Source organism: Passer domesticus, chromosome 22 (genome assembly GCF_036417665.1).
Source record: "Passer domesticus isolate bPasDom1 chromosome 22, bPasDom1.hap1, whole genome shotgun sequence".
NCBI classification, from domain to species: domain Eukaryota; kingdom Metazoa; phylum Chordata; class Aves; order Passeriformes; family Passeridae; genus Passer; species Passer domesticus.
In genome coordinates, this window is record NC_087495.1 from 5,949,648 (window position 1) to 5,975,917 (window position 26,270).

Below are 26,270 nucleotides of genomic sequence, written 5' to 3' on the forward strand. Positions count from 1 at the left end.
ATCAGATTTTCCTCAAAAGTCCCAAAATAATTGCTGCATTTGCTGTGCAGCTTGAAACAAATCTTGTGTAGAACCAGCTGGGCTGCATTAAATAATGTTTGAAAGGCCCAGTGATAGAAATATGAGGAAGAATAGGTAAGGGTTAAAGAGATAAGGGTCAGATCAGCTGGCTGAATAATCTGAAAATTTATATCCAGGAAGTTCAGATTCAAACGGGGATGTAAATGCCTGTGGCACACTTGCACATGAGGTTTGACTGCCCCAGGTGCTTCTTCTCTTCTGGTGAAGCTCTGGACCCTTCTCCCATGGAACCTGAGATTCATGATGGTGCTCAAGAGTCTCTAATTTCATAATTCATCTGTAACTCGGCCCAGCAGCTGACAGGGGTGTGAGGAGGTGCCTTTTGCAGGTAAAGGAGCTGATTTTAAGTGAAGTTTTTGTTTTACAAGACACCTTGGAAAAGGTTTTCCATCTTTCCATGCCTGGCTGGTGCCGAACTCTGCTGGCCAGAGCAGTGACACTGACACTGTGACAGGGACAGTGACACTGTGACAGTGACACTGTGACAGGGACAGTGACACTGACAGTGACACAGTGACACTGACACTGTGACCTGGCCACAAAACTTTTCCTTGCCCTCCTCCTGCCCCAGCCCAGCCGGGTGTGAGAGCACAGCCTTGCCCTGGCTGAGGGAAGGACTGAAGAGGTTTTGTTGGGGTGTTTCAACGTTTCATTCTTCCAGCAGCAATCCCTGCTGCCACTCCTGGGGGTGAAGTCACAGAAGCTGCTCTGGCAGCCCCTGCACACATTAACCCCTTCATGCCTCCCTGGGGCTACAGATAAAATGGGTTTGAGTCAGGTTTAGGAGATCAAGATGAAAAAAATTCCTATTTGTAACAGATATTCTGATGGCTAGGATGAGGGAAAAAAATTACAGCACTTTTAATACAATCCCTGTAAATCTCCCTAATAAGCTGTAATAATTTTTTAATTTTAATTGCTTCTTGCAGTGTCCAGCTGCCTGCAAATAAAGCTCTGTCTGAAGGGAAGTGTCATGGCAATGAATTCCAGTCCCACCCTCTTCCCTGTTCAGTTTTATAAGGGATTTCCCACTGAATTGGTGCTGTTCCACGTGAAATAATTATCCATACACAATCTGTGCTTATACTTTATTAAAAAATAGCCAGTAGTTAAAGGTTCCACTCAATAAAGTACCAAACTTTGAAATTACAATATTAAAGGCTTAATTGTAACAGTCCCCCGGTGTGAAATGGCACCTTGGCTACACTGAGGGAGGGCTGAGGTTACAGGGAGTATTTCTGATGTGCAGCTGGGGTTAAAAATAATGGAAATATGGAAGCCAGAGGAGGAAAAGGAGCCTTGGACAGGGACACCACTGTCACCAAGCCATCAGGGTTGCTCTGCAGCAGATCCAAGCTGGGAGCTGAGGGCAGCACAATCCCCTTGCAGACAGGAGCAGAGGCTGGGCGTGCAAATTTCCTTCACGAGTTTGTGTCTGTGCAGGCAGAAAGCTTTGAAAGGAGCAACATTCCCCACTCCCATGCAGGTGTGACCCCCTGTGCTTCCAAAGCAGCAGGAAAAGGGGTGAAAAAAGGTGCTTGGTCCTGTCAGCAGGATCAGCTGGGAATTTCCCAACACATTCTGCTTTTTAAGCTCTGTCCCACCTGCACATTTATGCCACCTTCCTGACTCTCTCCATCCTGAAGTGACCTTGGATTGCCACCCTGGGTGCAGGGCCCTGCTCAGGAGTCGATCCTTCCATAGGAGGAAAACACTGCAAGAGAGGGAGGGAGCCCAGTCAGCCACACTGCAGCTGTGGGTTGTGTCACACCACTGTCCCTTCACTGTCTGTGTGATAGAAATATTGCAAGCAGAGATTTGCTCACACAGGTGTGGTTTTGGTGTGGTTTTTTTGGACAGGAGCAGTTCTTGCTCAGGTTGGCATCAGCTTTCCCCAGGGAAAAGCCACATCTCCCACCCGGCTCCTGAGCTTTAGCTGGCAATTCTGAGGCTGCAGAGCTGCTTGGTTGGGGATCTGCCTTTTCCTTTGATTATCCCTAAGGATTTTCCCTGTGCCTGGGACAGGCTCCACCCTCCCCAGTGAGATTTTGGGGTACTTACTTCTCTCCCTGAGCCCCTGCCCGAAGCTGCGGTAGACGTGCACCAGAGCCCAGAACAGAACAGATTTTATTGTGACAGAAATGCAGGAGCCAGTGATGAAAGCAGCTTCCAGGGTGTAAGAATTGCCTTTGCCCCACTCCCTTATCACCTGCAGGAAAGGGGAGACACGAAACCATCACCCACAGCATGCAACCAAGCACTGCATTTCTGAGAGGAGTCACCCGCTGGGAACTGGGGGGAAAGAAAAAAGAAAAACCCAACAGGTCACTTTGAAACATCTCAGTTTTCTGATTTCATGATGCACAGAGTGTGGAGTCCTGCTGTGCTCAAACAGGCCTGGAGTAATGGGGAGCTGCATTTGCTGAATGGATCCCTGAGGCTGGGGGTGCCTGCAGCCCCTGGGTGGTGCTGGTGTCTGGAGCTGTGGGTGGGAGGGATGAGAAGCACTCTCAGCATTCCAGCCCTGCCCAGCTTCAACAGCCTGCCTTCCCCTTGTCCTCCTCTCACATATCTTGGGGTAGGTGCTCATTGATAAAGGTTTTATCAGTGTTACAGAGCCAAAAAACTGCCCCAAACTGGAGTTTGTTGGGCTCGCACTGCCTTGTTTTGGCTACAACAGGATCCACAGCTGTGGGTGCTGCCTAAGAAATTCTTTAAATTACAACTACTGAGCCCTGGTCAAATGCTCTGGCACCACTTGGGGCTTGGGTGAAGGAGGGGAGGCATTTCTGATGTATCGTGAAAAAGATTTTGTTTCATCTCTCCCTCCTCACTCTTTGCAGGGACTTCCAGAGCCTCTCCCTCTGGTCAGTTCAAGAGCAGCTTGACTTTGTCCCTGTCCTGAGAAGTTGACCCTGCAGAGGCAGGATGTGCTCTGCTCTCCTTAAATCCAGCAGGAGCTGCAGGGAAGGGTAAAGCAACACCTGAGGAGGATGAGGGTGAGACCCCCAGCCCTGCTGCCCTTACCGTGTAGAGCAGGTAGATGAGATAAACCACCTCAGGCACATTCTGAACCAGGAAAAGCCACACCAGAGGTTTCAGCTCTTTTAAAATCTGCAAAAGAAGATGAGAAACAGCTCTTTAAAGGTGCTATATCTTCTAAAAAAGCTTCAGAGTTGATTTTTCATAGTATTCCAAGTGTTGGCTAAGCTGAGTTCTCAGTTTTAGCTTTGCTCTCCCCTTCCCCTCTCCAGCTGTTTTTTAGCAGGAAATTCAGGCTCTGTTTCCCCTGAGCTGGGCCAGCAGTGATGATGACCTTTCTCCCTGGGCACACTCAGATTTTCTCTAGAAGTTGAATGTTTTCTTAGGTAACTGAAAGCTCCCTGTGGCTTCTTCTCCACCTTTCTTTTTACTGCCCAGAAGAGCAGTCACTGAGGAGTGAAACGTGGGAGAAGCAAGAGGATTGAAGTGCCAGGAGAATTTCATTTCACAATTCACCCAGGGGCTTGGGAAAGCAGAAAGGGACTGCAGCAGCCCTGGGCTGAGGGCAGGTCTGAGCAAAGGAAGGAAAAGCTGAGCCACTGGGGGAGAGAGCAGTGACTGTGCCAGTGTTAGGGTTGGATTTGATGCATCTGATCAGCACCAGGTTCCCCCCAAACCCAAAACTGATCTGTCTGAAAAGCACAAATTCAGCAAGAAAGCCATCAAAACACACAGGGAGCTGTATTTCAGCTGTCAGAAATTTGTGTGAATGACTAAAGCAAACACTCCAGGAGCCTAAACCAACATCCACCCCCAAAAACCCCTCAACTCCTTCCTGGTAATAAAAAACTCACTTATCTGATGTACTTTGGCCCTGATTCTGCAATCATTCTTGGAACAGAGGCTCAAGATTTCAGAGGAGGTTCATTCAGTCTGACATGAAAAATGCCCTTTCAAGTTCACAAATCTTTAGGTTAATCTGTCCCTGGGCTTTGAAGGAGATGCCCCAACAAAGCACCTTTATATTTTTGGTGTGGTTTCCTAAGGATTTAAGACCTGGAGAACTGCTCCCAGTTCACCCAGCCCTGGCAGAGAGGCAGAAATATTGAAGACAGTTTGATCCTCCAGATTTCATTGAAGTCATCAAGGACTGAGACTAAAACAACATCCCTGAGTGCCACAATGACAAGGTGACTTTGTTGCACTCCGTGTGCTCAGCTCAGACACAGATTTGGACAAAACCTGGCTTCAGTATTGTTGCTGCTCTGCTTTCCTCCATGCTGGCTCCCTTCCCTGAGGCTGTGGGGGTGAGCAGGGCAGTGCCAGGGCTGTGTGCCCTGGTGGCCCCTGCAGCTGCACACTCACTGCAGTGATGCCCACGGTGACCTTGAGGCAGCCCCAGATGACTCCCGTGGCTGAGATGATGTTGTGCAGCAGCGTGACCTCGTGCAGGCTGATCAGGAGGATGCACAGGCTCAGCTGGGGGAGGCAAACGTTGCATGAAATCATTCCTGGAGATCCCAAAAAATATCAGCCCCACCAAAAAATGTCTGCCACAAACTCCCTGCAACAGCAGCTTGGGTGTAAAAGCTGAATTATTCCTCAAGCAAGGACAGAGGTGCTCCCCTGTGTGAAGCAACCAGGGAGAGCAGACAGAGCAAAGAAAAGCAGCAGTAAATAAGGATGAGGGTGCTCACAGAAGTAACAGGTCTTGGGCTCACTTCCCCCAGCTGCAATTTCATTTTCTGCCTCACTGCCCTGCTGGTCGAGTTCCCCTCTCCCACTCCAGAACCATTTCCTCAGTGCAGGAGAGTGGAGGCTGAGAGGGGCAGGAATAGCCTTGCTTATTCCAGGAGGCCATGGTGGGGTGGAGCTCCTGGATGCAATTGTTTTTATGGATAAACTTCCCAAAAATAAGCTTCAGTTCTCCTTTTGGGCAGGACAGCAATGAAATATATTTTGATGGATTTTAATGAAGCTATGACAAACACATGGAGCTACTACAATTATAAAGTTAATATAAAAAAGATAAAAGAGAGGGTTGCTCTTGGAAAGGAATAATTCAACTCAGCCAGTCCAAGATATGATCAGGAAGAGGGGAAAAAAGAAAAAAATCTCTGTACCTGTGCCTGCAGATCAAAAGTGAGCATGGAAAAGCAGAGGTTGAGCATGAAGTACTGGGCCTGGAGGCTCTCCAGGGCTCCCCCCACCCGGAATGCCATCATGGACTGGCTCTGGAGGAGGATCAGGGCACAGACCACATCGAAGGAGCCCACCAGCAGGATCAGCACAAAACGGGCCTGGGGAGGACAAACGGACAGCACTGGACAGGCTGGCACCAGGCTGGCACCAGGCTGGCACCTGGAGCCCAGCTGGACACACGCAGCCACAGCAAAACCTTCACAGAGGCTGGTTCTGAGCTCCTCTGGAGCAAAACCTTCCCTCTGGGGACAGGGGAAATGCTGGGCTTGTAGAATTATCACTGCTGGAATGGATAGAATTCTTGTAGGATTCCAAGGAGCACAGGTTTGTGTCTCTTTGTGTCCACTCTGCTGGAATTAACACTCAGTTTTTCCTGCTTTAAGGATGGCTCAAGTGGCAAAACATCCTTCAGAGTTACAATGATATGAAAATATTTATTATTCTGGCTCAGGAAGCAGAGTTACAGTAATCCAAGTTACAGTTAGAGCAGTAAAAAAACCCTTAAAATTACTTTTCACATTTATAGCAGGCTTTACTTTGAAGTTCTTGTTTAATATTTAAACTGATGGCTTGGCTGTGCATCTTAAAAGTAACCTGATTTCCTTGATGCCTTTTCCTTCCTGGCCCCACCAAGGCAGCCTGCTGCAGGTGAGGGGTGGTTAACTGATAAAGAAACTGAGTTAACTGATAAAGAAACTGAGTTAACTGATAATAAACTGAGTTAACTGATAAAGAAACTGAATTGGCAGAGCTGCTCTGCTCCCGCTGCCCTGCCTGGCTGCCACCTCCTGCTCAAGAGCAATTTTTGGGTGATTTCACAGCTTTTTGAGAAATAGGTGATAAAAAGAAAGCACTTCCTGGAAGCACAGCAAGTGGGAATTTAACTACAAACCTTAGTAAGGCAAAGAAAAAAATCCTTTTAAAACATTTACTGCTATGAAATGCAAATAAGAAAAGCTGGAGTGGCATCGCTGCATCTTTTGTTTGCTTGCAGGCTCCCATAAATCTCATAAATCTCATTTAGGAGCTCTGGTAATGGCTGAGCCCACGGACTGGGGGCTCCTCCATAAAGGATTTAAGTGACTCCAGGCAGACATTCCACAGGGAAAGGATGAATTCTACAGGAATTTTGTGCAGTTCTCTGATATTTCTGTTATTTCTGGGTGCTGCCATAAGGAAACTCAGAGAGCAGCTCAGGGAAGGTTTGCAGTTGGGGGTGTGCATGTTTTGTTGTGCAGTAGGGATAACTCAGCCTGATTCTCTGCTGTCAGGAACAAAAATACAGCAAGATATAAGAAAGACAAAAATACAAAAATAAATACCAAAAAATACCCCAAAAAAATGAAAAAATAAAAATTTTGTATTAAAAAAATTAAATACAAAAATACAAATAAGTACAAAAATACATGAATATATATTTCTGTATATTATATATGAGATATAATATAGATATAAATAATACATAAAGAATTAATAAATAATGTATAACAAATAAAATCCTAGAAATGCCATATATATAAATATAATAGAAAATAATATACCATGTCTATAATAAACCAGATATATAAAAAATATATTGTATTATATTAATATAACATTATATTTCTCAGATCATGTATGAATATAATGCATAGATATGATAAATATCATAATTATATTCAAAAATGTATATATAGTATATATAATAGTATATACAATAAAATAATATATAGTAATGTGTATTAATAATTACTATAGAATAATTATTTTATTTAGAAATTATTTATATATTTTATATATATACATGTATATATTTATTTATATTTTATATAAATATTTATGTATTTAAAAGATATATTTATATATATTTTATATATAAATATTAATATATAAATACATTAAAATATTTTATAGATAAATATGTACATAAATATATATACAGAATATAAATATATAAAAATATAAACGTATATAAAATATAAAAATACAAATATATATAAATATAAAAATATAAATCTAGAAAAAATATGTAAAGATATAAACATACACATATATACATATATATACATATATATATATTTTTAAAAAATATATCAAAAATTTAAAAAATATATAAAATCTAATCCGTGTTAGCACAGCCACGCTGCCCTCCCAAGGCTGCATTTTCAGGCCAGGCAGTGGGGAGGCCAGGCTGGGGAGCAGCAGCACTGACCGGGAGGAGCAGGACTGACCAGGAGCAGCAGCACTGACCAGGAGCAGCACTGACCAGGAGCAGCAGCACTGACCAGGAGCAGCACTGACCAGGAGCAGCAGCACTGACCAGGAGCAGCACTGACCAGGAGCAGCAGCACTGACCAGGAGCAGCACTGACCAGGAGCAGCAGCACTGACCAGGAGCAGCACTGACCAGGAGCAGCAGCACTGACCAGGAGCTGGGGAAGGCCAGGCTGAGGCAGGGCAGCACTGACCAGGAGCTGGGGAAGGCCAGGCTGGGCTGAGGCAGGGCAGCACTGACCAGGAGCTGGGGAAGGCCAGGCTGGGCTGAGGAGGAGCAGCACTGACCAGGGGCTGGGGAAGGCCAGGCTGAGGCAGGGCAGCAGCACTGACCAGGAGCTGGGGAAGGCAAGGCTGGGCTGAGGCAGGCAGCACTGACCAGGAGCTGGGGAAGGCCAGGCTGGGCTGAGGCAGGCAGCACTGACCAGGAGCTGGGGAAAGCCAGGCCAGGCTGAGGCAGGCAGCACTGACCAGGAGCTGGGGAAGGCAAGGCAAGGCTGAGGCAGGCAGCACTGACCAGGAGCTGGGGAAGGCTAGGCTGGGCTGAGGAGGAGCAGCACTGACCAGGGGCTGGGGAAGGCTAGGCTGGGCTGAGGAGGAGCAGCACTGACCAGGGGCTGGGGAAGGCTAGGCTGGGCTGAGGAGGAGCAGCACTGACCAGGAGCTGGGGAAGGCCAGGCTGGGCTGAGGCAGGCAGCACTGACCAGGAGCTGGGGAAGGCCAGGCTGAGGCAGGGCAGCACTGACCAGGAGCTGGGGAAGGCAAGGCTGAGGCAGGGCAGCACTGACCAGGAGCTGGGGAAGGCTAGGCTGGGCTGAGGCAGGCAGCACTGACCAGGAGCTGGGGAAGGCCAGGCTGAGGCAGGGCAGCACTGACCAGGAGCTGGGGAAGGCCAGGCTGGGCTGAGGCAGGCAGCACTGACCAGGAGCTGGGGAAGGCAGGGCTGAGGCAGGCAGCACTGACCAGGAGCTGGGGAAGGCCAGGCTGAGGCAGGGCAGCACTGACCAGGAGCTGGGGAAGGCCAGGCTGGGCTGAGGCAGGCAGCACTGACCAGGAGCTGGGGAAGGCAGGGCTGAGGCAGGCAGCACTGACCAGGAGCTGGGGAAGGCAGGGCTGAGGCAGGCAGCACTGACCAGGAGCTGGGGCTGCTGGCCTGCAGGGAGCAGGCTGAAGTTGACGGCGGAGCGCAGCATCAGCAGCAGCACGGAGAGCACGAACACCACGAGCTCCTGGCGGTTCTCCTGCAGGATGCCCCGGCTCACGTAGTACACACAGAACACTGCGGGGACAGGGGGGCAGTGCCACTCAGGGGGACAGAATTCCCAGTCCTGCAGCCACAGGGACACGGCAGGGGTCCCCGAGGCTCCGAGCCCTGGTTCTCACCAGGGGCTTGGATCAGGTGGGTGAAACACTCCCTGCTGTGTTCAGCACACAGGAAGTTAAATGTTTAGATAGATTTTTAAATGATTTGTGAAAATTTTTCAATGAAATGTGAAAATGTTTAAATGATTTGTGAAATTATCACTGTGAAAATGGCAGTGAATTATCCAAACTGGCATTATTAGTATAGTAGTAGTAATAATAATAATAGTAATGATGATGCTGTGATTAAGCAGTAGTAGTAATAACAATAATAACAATAATAATAATAATAATGATTTTGTGATTAAGCTGCAACTCAAGTTTCGTATATAAGAGATACTGGATAATAATAATAGTAATAATAATAGTAATAAAAAATTACTACTACTACTATTACTTTTTTTGTGATGATCTGCAACTCAAGTTTCTTATATAAGAGATACTGGATAATAATAATAATAGTAATAATAATAATAATAATAATAAATTACTACTACTACTATTACTTTTTTTGTGATTAAGCTGCAACTCAAGTTTCTTATATAAGAGATACTGGATGATAATAATAATAATAAAGAAATTACTACTACGATGACTTTTTTTCTTTTTTTTTTGTGATTAAGCTGCAACTCAAGTTTCTTATATGACAGATACTGGATGTTCAGCTATTCCACAAAAACTCACCAGTCATTCTGTGAATACCTCACTGAATCTCATGTCCAGCTGTTTATTTGAATTCAAGGAAACAGCACCGTTTTTTAATAAAGAAATGAAATAAAATTGTCTTCCCAGAGTAATCCAGGTGACTGAAAAGCAGTTTATTACTCACACAAGTGCTGCCTGTGGTCTGGATTCAGTTTATTTAATTGTGGAAATTTTGAAAAAAATGGGCCAGGACAGGTCTGAGGAAGCTTAGCCTGTGGACACCTGAACTCCCAGCATATTATGGCTCAGATATTAAAATAGGAACTGGTTATATTTTATTATATATTTTGTTTTATATTATTATATATTTTATTTTATTTAGTATTATATCTTCTAGAATAGCTGAACATCCAGTATCTGTTATATATGAAACTGGAGTTGCTGCTTAATCACATTACTACTACTACTACTACTATTATTATTATTATTATTATTATTATTATTTATTTAAACTATAATCCAAAAAGAACTGGGTCAGGACAGGTCTGAGGAAGTTTGGCATGTGGACGCCTGAACTCCCAGCATATTATGGCTTAGACATTAAAATAGGACCTGGTTATATTTTATTATAGATTTTATTATATATTTTATTACATATTTTAATTAATTTATTATTCTATTTTCTGGAATAGCTGAACATCCAGTATCTGTTATATACAAAACTGGAGTTGCTGCTTAATCACAATAGTTACTACTATTATTATTATTATTATTATTATTGTTGTTGTTGTTATTTTATAGTATAACATTATTATTAATTCTTGTTGTTGTCATAATAATTATTATTATTTTAATTATTATTTTCACAGTTTTCATTATTATTTTCATTGTTTTCATTACTATCTTCATTATTTTCATTATTATTTTCACTGTTTTCATTATTATTTTCACTGTTTTCATTATTATTTTGTTTTTATTTTATTATTGTTTTCATTATTATTTTCACTGTTTTCATTATTATTTTCATTATTATTTTCACTGTTTTCATTATTATTTTCATTATTATTTTCACTGTTTTCATTATTATTTTCACCGTTTTCATTACTATTTTCACCATTTTCATTATTATTTTATTATTTTTTTTATTATTTCCATTCTTTGCTCCACCCAAACCGTGTTTCCTACCAGCTCCCAGCAGCTGGATGAAGGAGATGGTGAAGTCCTGCTCAGCCTGGCGCAGCAGCGTCTCGATGGTCAGCCCAATGACACTCAGCAGGGACAGGACAGTGACACAGAAGTAGATCTTCACGGGGAACGAGAGCTCTGAGCATGGCTTTATCTGTGAAGGGAGAACATTCTTCATCACATCGCACAGAATAAATTTGTTGTTGTTCCTAAAAATCACATTCAGGCCAGTAATGGACAGGGCAGGGTTTCCTTTGGGAAAAGAGAAACTTCACCATTGGACTGAAACTCCCAAACTGCTGAGGAAGGGAGAAGTTTGGCTTTATTTCATAGTTAATCTCAGCCTAGACAGTCCTGGTTTATACCCACAGCCTGTCTTTGTGCCCCACAAGGGCATGGTGTTATAACCCACCACAGGGACACCGCCCACAGAGCATGCAAATAACACTTTCCCATTTAACATATTAACATTTAATAACGTTTTGGAAAACTGTAAAGACAGGGCCAGCTTTCTCAGGAGGGCAAAGTCCTTCTTTTATTAAAATACTTCAGGTGGAGCAGGAATTTCACACTTGGTGTGTTCAGCTGGAGGAGACAGGGGGACCCCAGGGGCTGCAGGGACAGCTCTGCTCCCTGCTCCGGGACAGGGACACACCCAGGAACCCCTGGAGCTGGGCCAGGGGGGTCGGGCTGGATTTTGGGAAAGGTTCATCCCCCAGAGGGTGCTGGCACTGCCCAGGCTGCCCAGGAACGGGCACGGCCCCGAGGCTGCCAGAGCTCCAGGGGCTGCCAGGGGTGCCCAGGGTGGGATTTTGGGGTGTCCCTGACAGAGCCTGGAGCTGATCAATGATCCTGAGGGTCCCAGGGTGGGATTTTGGGGTGTCCCTGACAGAGCCTGGAGCTGATCAATGATCCTGAGGGTCCCAGGGTGGGATTTTGGGGTGTCCCTGACAGAGCCAGGAGCTGATCAATGATCCTGAGAGTCCCAGGAGCTCCAGGGGTGCCCAGGGTGGGATTTTGGGGTGTGTGTGCAGGACCTGGAGCTGATCAATGATCCTGAGGGTCCCAGGGTGGGATTTTGGGGTGTGTGAGCAGGGCCAGGAGCTGATCAATGATCCTGAGGGTCCCAGGAGCTGTCAGGGGTGCCCAGGACAGGATTTTGGGGTGTGAGAGCAAGGCCAGGAGCTGACCAATGACCCTGAGGGTCCCAGGGTGGGATTTTGGGGTATCTGAGCAGACCAGGAGCTGATCCGTGACCCTGAGGGTCCCTTCCAGCTCAGGACACTCCACAGCGCTGTCAGCACAGCCGCGCCGAGCCCCGGCGAGCTGACCCCACAGCTCCACCTGATGCTCACGCGGATTTAATCCATGTTTACCCACACCCCCCGGGGGCAGAGAAAGGCGGAGGACAGCGGGTGATGTACTCACGGGGCCGCAGGGCGTGGGGATGAGCTGCCGGTGCCGCGGGGTGAGGTTGGGCACGCCCGGCCCCGCCGCAGCCACGGCGCCGCTGTGGGAGAGAGAGCGGGGCCGTCAGCGGGCCGCACCACCCCCGCCGCGGGGGGGACCCGCCCGCGGCCCCCATCCCCAGAACGGGCGCTCCAGGCGAGGTGCGGGGGGAGCGCGGGGAGGCACCCCCGCGCCGCGCGTGGTGCGGCCCGGCCCGCCCGTACCTGCCGTCCATGGCGGCGGCCGCGCCTCGCCTCCCGCCGCGGGTCCTACATGGCTGCGGAGGGGTCCCGGCGGCGCTTCCGGGGCCGGCCCGCCCCGCGTCACTTCCCCGGCACGGGCGGGAAGCGCAGCCGGGCTCCTCCCGGGCGGCGGGGCCGCCGCGCTCCCGCCCCTCCGCCGCGGGGGTCCCCTCGGCGCTGGGCAGCGCGCCCGGCTCGATGGAGGGGCGGCTCGGCGCGGGCCCGGCCGGCTCCGCGCGCCCCGTGACGCCGCGCCGCTTTGCTGGGTTTCCTCGTGCTTTTGGTAAAATGGCCTCCCCGCCGCCGCGGTGACAAAGGGGCGAGCCCCCTGCTCGGGTACGGCGTGCCCGGCCAGCCGCCGGGGCCCGGCGGAGGCGCGGCCGGAGCCGCCTCCTCAGCGCGGGGCTCCGGGGATGGGCGGCCCGGTTCCGCCACAGCCCGGTGCTGCCCAGCCCGGTGTTACCGGAGCCCAATTCCACCACAGCCCGGTGCTACCGGAGCCCAATTCCGCCGCAGCCCGGCGCTGTGGGAGCGCAGTTTCACCGCAGCCCGGTTCCGCCGCAGCCCGGCGCTGTGGGAGCGCAGGTGCCGGCCGGGATGCGCTGAGGGCTCCGGGCATGGCCTGAGGGAGGGAAGGGAGGGCGAGCCGCGGAGCAGGATCCCAGCCGGGCCCGGGCAGGGGCATGGCGCTGCTGGAAGCCCCTGGCTGGGTCGGAGCGGCCGCGGGGCTCCCGGGAGGGCTCCGAGCCCGCTCCGCTGTGCGGGGGATGCTCCGGGGGCTGCGGGAATGGGAATGCGGCTGGGAGGGCTCCGGCAGCGGGTGAGCAGAAACACAAAGTGCTGAGCTTTCTCAGCCTTTCAGCGTTTTCTGCTGTTGTGTCTGTGGTGTTGGATGCCCTCGTTAATGAGCGGGGCTTGCTCAGGGTGCTGGGTTTTGTGCGTTTGCTGCGTTGGGAGCAATGTTTGAGTGACCTTTTGCATAACACGTAGAGGGTCATGGACACAAAGCTTTGGTTTGTCACTGTCAGATCAGCCTTAGCTTCCCCAGCCCTTGCAACGTATTTGAGCTTTAGTTTCTGCTTGTGGAAGGCCGGCTTTCTAAAGTTCTCTGTGGGTATTTTTTCCACCATAATTGTTACTAGGAGTGCAGTTAAGGGCTGGAGAAGATACAAGGAGAGTGAGAGGCACTCACGCTGCCGCTTCTTTGTGAGTAATCCAAGAGAAACAACTGCCAACCACTGCCACGTTTTCATCTGTTGGTAAACATCAGCTGCCGCTTGGCCTTGAGGGAGGAAGACTGAATTAGTTCCAGATGGAGAACTCTTTCAGCCCATCTAGACTTTCCAGTTGATTGGAGCCAGCAGGTCAGTAATTTAGGGGAGTAATTTGGTTGTTATTTGCTGTTCTGCTGCCTGCCGTGTGTGGAATCAGTGATATCAAATCTGATATCAAATCTGAAATCTGCTGAGGGTGAGGCTTTGGTTGTGCTTAATTGGTCTTGGGTTTAATTAAGTTGTATAAACAGAAAAGCTATTGAAAAAGCTGTGATAATTTACTGTTTTGAATGTAGAGGGATTTTTTTAATGACCTGGGAAAGGAGGAGGAGTCAAGAATCCATTTTTTCCTGAACAAATTCTCTTGGAGAACGTGTATCTTTCTTCAGAGTTTTGTGTTAAACTGGGTTAACCACCAGTTTGTGATTTAATGTGATCGTGTCAGAGGGTCCCATACCTCAGTGTGCTGCTGGCAGGAATTCCTGGAAAAATGGGGAGAGATAAGGGGGATGGAAATCTGCAGTGTATGGCTGTAGCAACTGGGGAATGTGAGGAATGGAAAATTTCACTGTGGAGCAGCTGCTGTGTGGGGTCCTGAGGCTGACACCAGGTACTGAACTCCTCAGTACCTCCTTGTGGTTTATTTGAGGACATTTAAAAAGCGTTAAAAATAAAATCTTAAAGAAAATAGAGTGACCTGCTCACAAAATCAGGGCAGGTGCAGTAGCTCTTGTTGGAACTCTTGTATTTCTCTTTCACAGGGTGGTTTTGTTGTTTACTCTGCTACTGTAACTTGCTAAATTTTGTGTAATTTGTAAAAGAAAAAGCTCTGGTTGCAAATAATTTAATGCCTTTTGCTGCCAAATCTGTTAAAAAGGCTTTAAGAATTAGTTGCAAGTGCTAATATGGGATTGGAAGGTACAGCAAAATGAGGAATGTTGTGTTGTTCCCATGTAATTAAATAGATGTAAAAAATGGAAAGCTCTTGGACATATTTCCCTGCTTTTTTCACTTGGATACATTTACCAGGGTAGCTCTGGGGTTACTGGGAGTTGCAGCCCTTGCTTGTTGTTCTCTTTGACTCAGATTGATAACAGGTTAATTAATCTGAAGGGCAGAGGTTCCTGCTTGGATTTGCTGGGTTGGGAAGATTTTTCTGGGGAGTGTTTAAAGACAGAGGGAGATCAAAGTCACTGTAGAATGTGGAAGAGGAGTTAGTTTTAATTGGAAAGGCTGTGTTGAGGTGCTCCAGAGGGAAAAGGACATGAAAACACAAAGTCTGGTGGGTGGGTGGGTGTTATTTTAGAATCAAAAACCTCCCTAAGATTAGTTCTTGTTGCTTAATCTTGGCATGAAGACAAGGAGTTCAAAATCCAGCCTGAGGGATTACAGAAGTCTCTTTATCTTTTCTAAAGTGCAGGTGAAATGTGCTATCTTTGCTGCATTAGGGATATAAAATCACACATCTTTTTTCCTTATTTCCCCTTTTTTTTTTTCCCCTTAGGCAGAAAACATGGAGCAGCCCACATGAAGAATCCTGTGGAGTTTATATTCCTGCAAGATGTCCTTGGAAGGACCAAACCCAGTTTTCCAGGCCCCTGGGAGATGAAACATTGACCACATGACATTTTTCTTTCAACAAGTGCTTCGTCAGTGTTGCTTTGTGTGAAAGACAAAGAATACTTGGAAATATTTGGAATATAAATCTTTCTTCACCTCACCATGTCGGCCGTGTCGAGTGCCCTGACCCCCGAGGCCCCGAGCCCTCCCCAGCTGGAGGAGAAGCCAAAAGGAAAATCCCTCTTCCAGCTGGGCTCCCTCTTTGCCAACAGGAGTGAGAAATTTGTGATTGCTCGCAGTGACAGTTTGCCAGAGGAGAATGTCCTGAAAATCACCATCACAGAGACCACGGTCATCGAGTCCGACCTGGGCATCTGGAGCTCCCACGCCCTCATCTACCTCACCTTGTGGTTTTTCTTCAGCTTTTGCACTCTCTTCCTTAACAAATACATCCTGTCCTTGCTGGAGGGGGAGCCCAGCATGCTTGGTACCCTGCTTTTTTCTGAATTCCAGGGGGAAATTGGTTTATTTAGTGGAATGGGAGCCCCAAAAGCTGCCAGGACTGCCAGAAATTTGGATAATGCTGGTGGGGTTGTTGGGGTGTCTGTGCATATATACAAAATATTTGTATTTTTCCAAACCAAAGTTCTGTTCTCGTGTCCTTCCCCTCCCAAGAAATAGCCCAGGATAATCTTATTTTTATTTGTTGGTATTGCTGGATGATCCCTTCCAGCTCAGGGTGTTCCATCATCCTGTGATTGATAATTCCCAATAATTGATTGATAATTCCCATCATCCCATATAAAGCTGAGGGAGAGAGTGGTTGAATTGAAGTGAAAACTGCTTGCTGTGGAAGGTGTGGGGAGGGATTTTGGAGCTGGGAACTTGGGATTTTGGCCTTTAAAGTGGTTCCTGACACTGTCCTTTCTTCCTCTTGCTGAAAGATGAAATTTTCCTCATAGAGGGGAAAAAAAAGTAATTTTTTAGTTTTCTGTGCTGGAGGGTTTAACAAAAATTCAGGTTTTGAGTAAATTGTTGATGCTCCCCAGAGCTGTGCTGCACAGGAGTTGCCTTTGGTGATCTCTGTTATCCATGGCCATTTTAGTTCTTTTTTTCTTCTTAAGGAGCAAAAACCAGGCAGTTCATCTGTGAGCCAGGTCTACAAACATTTGGTTTCTTGTGCTGCCTTGCTCAGATGCAGAAGTAAAGAGCTTTTGTGAGAATACATAAAACACAACTGCCAAAACCACCACGGACGTGTTCATGTAAGAGATCTTCTCACCACAATTAATTTGTTGTGTTCTGACTTCATTTCCCCTCTCTGATCCAAATTCAGGTGCTGTTCAGATGCTTTCCACCACCTTCATTGGCTGCATCAAGATGTTTGTCCCTTGCTGCCTGTACCAGCACAAGACCAGGATCTCCTACCCCCCCAACTTCATCATGATCATGCTCTTTGTTGGGTTAATGAGGTAAAAAGGAAACATTCCCTGCTCCAGCTTTGCTAATATTTGTATTTTTCCATACCAAAATTCTGTTCTCGTGTCCTTCTCCACCCAAGAAATATCCCAGGATAATCTTATTTTTATTTGTTGGTATTGCCAGGATAACTTTATTTTTATTTTCTGTTTTTCCTTTGCCCAGACATCAATTTTTTGGCCTTCCCATCACATTTATATTTTTTCAGAGCTCACTTCTCTTTCCATTTTCTTTTTCCTGCTCTCTTTTGAGGCTGATGTTTGTTTAGTGCATTAATATTTATCAGCCTTTTGCCTCAAAAGTCATGCAGGCTATTAAAATTTATCTTTTGTAAAGTAAATATTTGCTGGGTGCTGGGGTTGTATTAGTTTGTGGTCGAGGAGGGAATAAAAATGCCTGGTTGTGTTTCCTCTGCCCTGCAAAACTGATAAAGCAAATCAAATAAGTGATAAATTCAATTAATTTCAGAGTTTAAACTGTGGTAATTGTGTAGCATATCTAATTTACACTAAAGATGGATAACTGCAGATGCAGTTTCCTTGGTGAATTTCTGTTTCTCAGAAGATTTGCACTTTTCTAACTGAGCCTGTTGAAAACTTTGCCTTAAAAAATGGCCCCTTGAACCTTGGAGTGTGCTAAAAAGTAAATTTGTTTTCTGGAAATGCACTCTGCAGCCAGAGCCATTCCACATTGCCCAAGGGTGCCTTTATTTGCTTTAAATAAATAATGTTTAAGCCAGAGCTGAAAGAAAGATTGACCCTGCAGGTGCAGGAGAAATCACAGAGCAATTCTTTTCATGCTGCGTGTCCCACAGTGGCTCTTGAATAATTATTTTAATTCTTTTTTTTGTTTTTTTACATGAATTTCTTGTGATTTTCTCCTGCTGCAGATTTGCAACAGTGGTCCTGGGGCTGGTGAGCCTGAAGAACGTGGCAGTTTCATTTGCAGAAACTGTGAAAAGCTCTGCCCCAATTTTCACTGTCATCATGTCCCGCATGATTCTGGGGGAGTACACTGGTGAGTCCTGAAATGAGATTTAATTGCTCTTTGTAATTGGCTGTGCTGAAAGTGTGGCCACTAAAATATAATAAAATATAACATCATAATATAATATATAATATAGATATTATAGCATGGCATATATTACATATTATATATATTATTTATTTATTATATATATAATATAGTCATGTCCCGCATGATTCTGGGGGAGTACACTGGTGAGTCCTGAAATGAGATTTAATTGCTCTTTGTAATTGGCTGTGGTGAGAGTCTGGCCATTAAAATATAATAAAATATAATAAATATAACATCATAATATAATATAGAATATAGATATTATAGCATAGTATATTATGTATTATATATTTTATTTTTTATATATAATATGTGATATATATTACATATTATATATTTATTCTATATATAATATAATCATGTCCCAGATGATTCTGGGGGAATACACTGGTGAGTCCTGAAATGAGATTTAATTACTCTCTTTTTAATTGGCTGTGGTGAAAATCTGGCCACTAAAATAAAATAAATAGAACATCATAATATAATATAGTGTATTATGTATTTTGTATTATACATTATGTATTTTGTGTTATATAGTATGTATTTCATGTATTATGTTATATATTTTCTAATTATTTCTGTGTTTTCTAATTATTTCTGTGTTTTCTATTTTCTGTGTTTTCTACTATATTATATAATACTATATTATATATTATATCTAGATATCTATTATATATGCAATATATTTTATATTATATACATAATATTTAATATATATTATATATAATATAATAAATGCAGCTAGAAGAATCTACAACAAGTAGAATTAAAAGGGTTTGCTGCAAGAATTTTTCTGTCAAAAAATTCTCGTGGCTTTAAAAACTGAATTTCAGTGTGTTTTTTTTTTATTTCTTGCTGTTGAGACTTTGGAATTGTCTCCAATAAAAAATAAACAAACGAGTGGGGCTGCCTTTCCCTGCAGGGCTGCTGGTGAACCTGTCCCTGGTGCCCGTGATGGGGGGGCTGGCTCTGTGCACAGCCACTGAAATCAGCTTCAACATCCTGGGCTTCTCTGCTGCCCTGTCCACCAACATCATGGACTGGTGAGCACCTCTGGGGGGAACAATTAATTAAATTAATTACTGGTGTCTGTGATGGGGGCTGGCTCTGTGCACAGCCACTGAAATCAGCTTCAACATCCTGGGCTTCTCTGCTGCCCTGTCCACCAACATCATGGACTGGTGAGCACCTCTGGGGGGGAAACAATTAATTAAATTAATTACTGGTGTCTGTGATGGGGGGGCAGCCACCGAACTCAGCTTCAACATCCTGGGCTTCTCTGCTGCCCTGTCCACCAACATCATGGACTGGTGAGCACAGGGCACCTCTGGGGGGGGAAACAATTAATTAAATTAATTTGTTAAATTGGGAGATGAAAGGAAATGTTTTAACGTGATTCATTCTGTACAGGGCACTGAAATGGTGGTATGGAAAATGGATTTTTAATAAATTATTCATTTGCTCGCTCGTATCTAACAGCGTTATTGAAATTAAATAATAAAGTTCATTAGAGCAAACTCCTTTCTGTGCTTGGAGGAAACATTTACCCACCTGAGGATTGGTGAATTCATTGATTTGTCCTAATTAAAATACAGAGAAATGGTGGGTTATAATTTAAAAAATTAATTTTTGTTAATTTTAAATTTATTTTTTCCTCTCTAGTTTGCAAAACGTCTTTTCCAAAAAACTACTCAGTGGAGATAAATACAGATTTTCGTAAGTATTCAAAATATTACAGGTTTGGTTCTGTTTATTTGCATAAAGAAATTAAATATTTATCATTGTATTGCACCAAGGTGTAAATCTGATCATTTCTAATATTTTATCAGGGTAAGAAAACTCCCCTGAGCTCCCACTGCAAATTTCATAATCAACTACAACTCCCAGAAAGAAAGATTTGGAAATAAAAATATAAATAAAATAGAAATATTTATATAAATATCTACATATTTATATAACTATGTTATATATAATTACAGGTATTTCTAAAATATTTATTTAATAGTAATATTAATATATAATAGAAACTTTTTATAAATATATTAAAATATAATATTTATAAATAGAAATATTAATATAAATTAAACTATCTTTGGCATTGTTGGGTGTGCAGAAAGCAACTTTTTAACTCTGAAACTTAAACCAAGAGTCAAGTTCTGTACTAAAAACCACCTCTAATAATATATTTGTATTTTATAATGAGATAAAAATGGGTTTTTGTGCCTTTCAGCTTCAGTCCCTGAGAGCAAACCTCTGTCTTTGCTTTGAAAAATGAAGTTTTAAATAATTGTAATTTTTTTTTCTCCTTTGTAGAGCCCCAGAGCTTCAGTTCTACACAAGTGCTGCTGCTGTGGTTATGCTCATTCCAGCCTGGATATTTTTCATGGTAGTTTGAATTCATTATTTTAATGAATTTATAGGGATTTTTAAAAATTAATTTAGGTTTGGGTTTTTTTTTTTTAATTGTGAGTAGAATGTGCAACAAAATTTAATCTTAAATTTTACCTTTTATCCTTCCCATTTAAAAAAAAAGTTATTTGAAAAATTAATTTTTGATTTTAAAAAATCAGCCTGAAATACAATTTATCCAATGTTTGCAAGAGATTGGGAAGGTAAAAAATAGAAAATTTTAAAATAAATCATTTAATATGGACATGAGTTAATCCCAAAATCCTGAATTTATCCCAGGATTTTTGAGTTCAAATCATGATTCTGCCTCAGTGCATTTGAGCTTTGAGATAAAAACTTGCAAAGAAAATCTGGAATATTTGTTGATTTTTTTTGTTGCCTTTCATGTGGTGTACAGGAATATTCACTCTGAAAGCAAATTATTTTGGAGAAAAAACTACAGGATCTCAATTTTCTGTATGTTGTAGGTTTCATTGGGCTAAAATTTAAATATAAAACTCTCTCTGCTCCTAAGAGTTGGGTGGAAAATCACTTCTAGATTTTTCTCATTATTAAATTCCTTTTTTTCTCATTTTAGGATGTGCAACATTTTTTTTTTTCATTGCAGGATCTGAATGTCTTATATATTTTTGGGCTAAAATTTAAATATAAAATTCTCTCTGCTCTTAAGAGTTGGGTGAAAAATCACTTCTAGATTTTTCTCATGAATTGAACACATAAATTCCATTTTTATTTTAGAATGTGCACATTTTTTTGATAAAAATTGCAGGATTTTAATGTCTTGTGTATTTTTGGGCTGAAATTTAAATATAAAACTCTCTCTGCTCCTAAGAGTTGGGTGAAAATAATTTTTAGATTTTTCTCATGAACTAAACACTTAAATTCCATTTTTATTTTATAATGTGCAAAATTTTTTTGGATGAAAATTGCAGGATATGAATGTCTTGTATATTTTTGGGCTAAAATTTAAATATAAAATTCTCTCTGCTCCTAACAGTTGGGTGAAAAATCACCTCTGGGTTTTTCTCATGAATTGAACACATAAATTCCATTTTTATTTTAGAATGTGCAAATTTTTTTTGGATAAAAATTGCAGCATCTGAATGTCTTGTATATTTTTGGGCTAAAATTTAAATATAAAACTCTCTCTGCTCCTAACAGTTGGGTGAAAAATCACCTCTGGGTTTTTCTCATGAATTGAACACATAAATTCCATTTTTATTTTAGAATATACAAATTTTTTTTGGAGAAAAATTGCAGGATCTGAATGTTTTGTATATTTTTGGGCTAAAATTTAAATATAAAACTCTCTCTGCTCCTAACAGTTGGGTGAAAAATCACCTCTGGGTTTTTCTCGTGAATTGAACACATAAATTCCATTTTTATTTTAGAATATGCAAATTTTTTTTGGAGAAAAATTGCAGGATCTGAATGTCTTGTATATTTTTGGGCTAAAATTTAAATATAAAACTCTCTCTGCTCCTAACAGTTGGGTGAAAAATCACCTCTGGGTTTTTCTCATGAATTGAACACATAAATTCCATTTTTATTTTAGAATATGCAAATTTTTTTTGGAGAAAAATTGCAGCATCTGAATGTCTTGTATGTTTTTGGGCTAAAATTTAAATATAAAACTCTCTCTGCTCCTAACAGTTGGGTGAAAAATCACCTCTGGGTTTTTCTCATTAACTAAACCCTTAAATTCAATTTTTTTTGTTGTTTTTTTGACATTTTAGGACGTGCCTGTGATTGGGAAGAGTGGGAGGAGCTTCAGCTACAACCAGGACATTGTGGTTCTCCTCCTGATTGACGGAGTCCTGTTCCACCTGCAGAGTGTCACTGCCTATGCCCTGATGGGCAAGATTTCCCCTGTCACCTTCAGGTAAAATTTCAAATTATCAGCAGTTTATTTTCTGTTTTTTCATCAGGAACATGATTTAATTTTCTCTGATCAGGAGCACTGTTTTGTATTTTTTGATCAGGAAACAATATTTTCTAATTTTTTTTGGTCAGAAACATGATTTTCTATTTTTTTGGTCAACACTATCTTGTATTTTTTGTCAGGAACATTATTTTCTATTTTTTGGTCAGGAACATTATTTTATATTCCTTTTCAGGAAGTGAAATTTCAGGTGGTGTTTAAAAAAAAAAAAGTGGAAAACTAAAGGTATTTTGCAAAGAAATTGAGGTAAATCATAGGATGGTTGGGGCTAGAAGTGGAATCTGAGGTGGTATTAAAAAAAAAAAAAGGAAAATTAAGGTTTTTGCAAAGAGATGAATGAGGGAAATCCCAGAATGGCTGGGGCTGGAAGTGGAATTTCAGATGGTGCTAAAAAAAAAGCAAAGGTAAGGTTTTTGCAAAGAAATGAATGAGGTAAATCATAGGATGGTTGGGGTTAGAAATGAAGTCTGAGGTGGTGTTTAAAAAAACAGGAAAAACTAAAAGTATTTTGTGAAGAAATGAATGAGGGGAATTCCAGGATGGTTGGAGCTGGAAGTGGAATTTCAGGTGGTGCTAAGAAAAAGGAAAATTAGAGTTGTAGCAAAGAAATGAATGAGGTAAATCATAGGATGGATGGGGTTGGAAGTGGAATTTCAGGTGGTGTTCAGGGGCAAGGTTGACATTAAACCTGGCTGTGGGATGTGGCAGAGCTGCTGTCCCCTCACGTCCCCCGCTGTCCCCTCGCGTCCCCGCTGTCCCCCTCACGTCCCCGCTGTCCCCCTCACGTCCCCGCTGTCCCCCTCACGTCCCCGCTGTCCCCCTCACGTCCCCGCTGTCCCCTCACGTCCCCGCTGTCCCCTCACGTCCCCGCTGTCCCCTCACGTCCCCGCTGTCCCCCTCACGTCCCCGCTGTCCCCCTCACGTCCCCGCTGTCCCCCTCACGCTCCCAGTGTCCCCCTCACGCCCCCAGTGTCCCCTCACGTCCCCACTGTCCCCTCACATGCCCAGTGTCCCCCTCACGTCCCCGCTGTCCCCCTCACGTCCCCGCTGTCCCCCTCACGTCCCCACTGTCCCCTCACATGCCCACTGTCCCCCTCACGTCCCCGCTGTCCCCCTCACGTCCCCGCTGTCCCCCTCACGTCCCCGCTGTCCCCCTCACGTCCCCACTGTCCCCTCACATGCCCACTGTCCCCCTCACGTCCCCAGTGTCCCCTCACGTCCCCAGTGTCCCCCTCACGTCCCCAGTGTCCCCCTCACGTCCCCAGTGTCCCCCTCACATTCCCTGTTGTCCCCTCACGCTCCCAGTGTCCCCTCACGTCCCCGCTGTCCCCCTCACGTCCCCGCTGTCCCCCTCACGTCCCCGCTGTCCCCCTCACGTCCCCGCTGTCCCCCTCACGTCCCCGCTGTCCCCCTCACGTCCCCGCTGTCCCCTCACGTCCCTCTCGTGTCCCCTCACGTCCCTCTCGTGTCCCCCTCACGTCCCTCTCGTGTCCCCGCAGCGTTGCCAGCACTGTCAAGCACGCCCTGTCCATCTGGCTCAGCATCATTGTCTTTGGGAACAAGATCACCAGCCTGTCAGCCGTGGGCACTGTGCTGGTCACCGTGGGGGTCCTGCTCTACAACAAGGCCAAGCAGCACCAGCAGGAGACCCTGCACAGCCTGGCCACGGCCCCACCACAGCCCCCGGGGCCCACCGAGGACACCGAGCCCCTGATCCCCAAGGATCTGGAGCCCTATGACTGACTCATGGGGCTCTGCAGCCTGCCAGGCGAGCGCGGTTCCACGGGGATCCCCCTGGATGGGGCTGTTCCTTTGAGTTCCTGAAATCCTCCTGGATGGGGCTGTTCTTCAAATCCTCCTGGATGGGGCTGTTCTTCAAATCCTCCTGGATGGGGCTGTTCTGCAAATCCTCCTGGATGGGGCTGTTCCTTTGAGTTCCTCAAATCCTCCTGGATGGGGCTGTTCCTCAGCTCCTCCTGGATGGGGCTGTTCCTTTGAGTTCCTGAAATCCTCCTGGATGGGGCTGTTCCTCAAATCCTCCTGGATGGGGCTGTTCCTCAGGTTCCTGAAATCCTCCTGGATGGGGCTGTTCCTTTGAGTTCCTGAAATCCTCCTGGATGGGGCTGTTCCTTTGAATTCCTGAAATCCTCCTGGATGTGGCTGTTCCTCTGAGTTCCTCAAATCCTTCTGGTTGTGGTTGTTCCTGTGAGTTCCTCATATCCTCCTGGATGTGCCTGTTCCTTTGAGTTCCTCACATCCTCCTGGCTGTGGTTGTTCCTCACATCCTCCTGGCTGTGGCAGTTCCTCAAACCCTCCTGGCTGTGGCAGTTCCTCAAACCCTCCTGGCTGTGGCAGTTCCTCACACCCTCCTGGCTGTGGCAGTTCCTCAAACCCTCCTGGCTGTGGTTGTTCCTCAAACCCTCCTGGCTGTGGCTGTTCCTCAAACCCTCCTGGCTGTGGCTGTTCCTCTGGTTCCTTTGAGTTCCTGGCAGGTCTCACCCAGGATTTGAAGCAGGGAGGAGCCGGGAAGGATCCAGGAAAACCTTGGGAAGCTGATGCCCCAAAGAGAGGACGTGGAACGTGGCAAACGTGGGCTTTGTTGTGTTTCCTTGACTCCAAATCACATCCAGGCCTGTGCTGGTGGAAGAACTTCGGTGTCCTGTGGGAAAACAATTCCTGTCTCCGTCCCCATCCAAACAATGTGAAAATGGGGCCCCACCACTGAATTCTGCTGGCAGAGGGATGGAGTTGGTGCCTCCTGGAGGTTTCTGGTTGTTGCTCTGCATTTCCTGCACCCTCCATCATTCCCGTGTGCTGCAGAGATGGAGAAGTCCAAGGAGGGGATTGTCCTACTACTCCTCAAGCCCCCAAGAGCTCCAGGAGCGTTTGGACAGCACAAGAAGGGGTTTTGGGGTGGATTTTGATTTCTGTGCAGGGCAGGAGTTGGACTGGATGGTCCTTGTGGGTCCCCTCCCGCTCAGGAGATTCCATAATTCTAAGAAGGGTTGGAATTCCCGCCCTTCCATCCAAAAAAACCCCAAATTTCAAGGGTTTGCTTGAAGCAAACTGTGGGAAATGAGCTGTGGTGAGCACCTGCTGCTGGCTACAAATCCAGGATTTGTAGTGGTTCAAAATGTACAAATTTAAGGTGGGAAGATTGCATTCTGATCATTTATGGACAGGACTGAAATGCAAATATTCACCCACGTGAATTACCCTGTGTAAATGGAGCGTTGAATTCAATACTTGTGGTTGTTTAGAGGAAAAAAAAAACCACTGAAAATTGTGGTGACAAAGGAAGCAGGATCTCTGTATTTCTGTAAAAAAAAAGATTTTGTTGTTTTAATTTCATTTTATTATGCATGAGGAAAGAAATTGATGTTGTTTTTTTTTTATATTATTTCTAAGAGTGCAACAAAAAGCTGCCTTTTAGAAACTCAGGGTTATGAGTCTGACCTGTGTGTAAAATATCTAATTTCTGATTATATATAAAGAAATCTCAGAGGCATCTGTGACAGATGGGAGGAATATTAACCATAAACTGAGGCAAATCTTTATTTCTGCTGCTTTTAAGTTTCCTTTTTTTTAAAGGAAATGTGTTTTTTGTGGTGGATCAAAGATTAAAAGTTAACTTTCCTTTTCAAAATTCTGAAAAACAGTCAGTTTTGACAAAAATAAAGCACACGTGTAGCTACAAAAACATTCACATGGACTTTTTGGGAACAAAATTTAAATGAAAATGAGTGGATTTTAATGATTGCCACTCTTCTGGAAGGTTGGAGCATGGATATGTAGTGGTCTTTATGGTAAAAATAACAGTTAACAGGAAATTACAATTGGAATTCCTGTAAAATTACATTTCCACACCTCAGTGGCTGCCTGGGGCAGATTCCCCAAAGATCTGAGGGAGAAAAATGCCAATTTTTTCATCCTTGTGTATGTGAGAAGTCTGTGGTATTTTGTTTTCTTTTGTACTCCTGTCACTTTTATAAAAGCTGTGGACTGTGGAGCTCTGTGTTTGGTTTTGTTTTTTGGTTTTTTTTAAATTTGTTTTCTGCCAAATACACTGAGACTTTTGAAAGTATAACTATTAAAAAAAAAAAAAAGGTGTGTTTTTTGTCTCATTTCT

The 26,270-nt window shown here is 44.5% G+C and overlaps 2 protein-coding genes across 9 annotated transcripts; one reads left to right on the plus strand and one right to left on the minus strand.

Annotated features, from left to right (window-relative positions):
- Positions 1-1,155: 1,155 nt before the first annotated feature.
- LOC135285321 (uncharacterized) lies at positions 1,156-15,398 on the minus strand. Its single transcript, XM_064397505.1, has 10 exons — positions 15,391-15,398; positions 12,383-12,844; positions 12,138-12,219; positions 10,710-10,863; positions 8,651-8,796; positions 5,187-5,363; positions 4,429-4,542; positions 3,109-3,195; positions 2,143-2,290; positions 1,156-1,795 (listed from the first exon to the last, which is right to left on the minus strand). Exons 1-10 carry the CDS (start codon positions 15,396-15,398, stop codon positions 1,764-1,766), a joined length of 1,410 nt encoding a protein of 469 aa, XP_064253575.1. The 3' UTR covers positions 1,156-1,763.
- Positions 12,539-25,630, plus strand: SLC35E2B (solute carrier family 35 member E2B). 8 transcript variants are annotated; one of them, XR_010350148.1, is made up of 11 exons: positions 12,539-12,683; positions 13,543-13,764; positions 15,179-15,721; positions 16,571-16,706; positions 17,603-17,730; positions 18,713-18,833; positions 19,453-19,506; positions 20,104-20,176; positions 21,936-22,081; positions 23,641-24,166; positions 24,203-25,630. XR_010350148.1 is itself a non-coding variant. In XM_064397199.1 (10 exons), the coding sequence occupies exons 3-10, from the start codon at positions 15,397-15,399 to the stop codon at positions 23,882-23,884; spliced, it is 1,227 nt and encodes a 408-aa protein (XP_064253269.1). In that variant the 5' UTR covers positions 12,539-12,683; positions 13,543-13,764; positions 15,179-15,396; the 3' UTR covers positions 23,885-25,630. The 8 variants fall into 8 exon arrangements, 4 of the variants coding, with proteins under 4 accessions (XP_064253269.1, XP_064253272.1, XP_064253270.1 ...); XR_010350147.1 differs by having other exon boundaries at positions 23,641-24,139; XR_010350150.1 differs by having other exon boundaries at positions 23,641-24,075.
- The last annotated feature ends 640 nt before the right edge of the window (positions 25,631-26,270 follow it).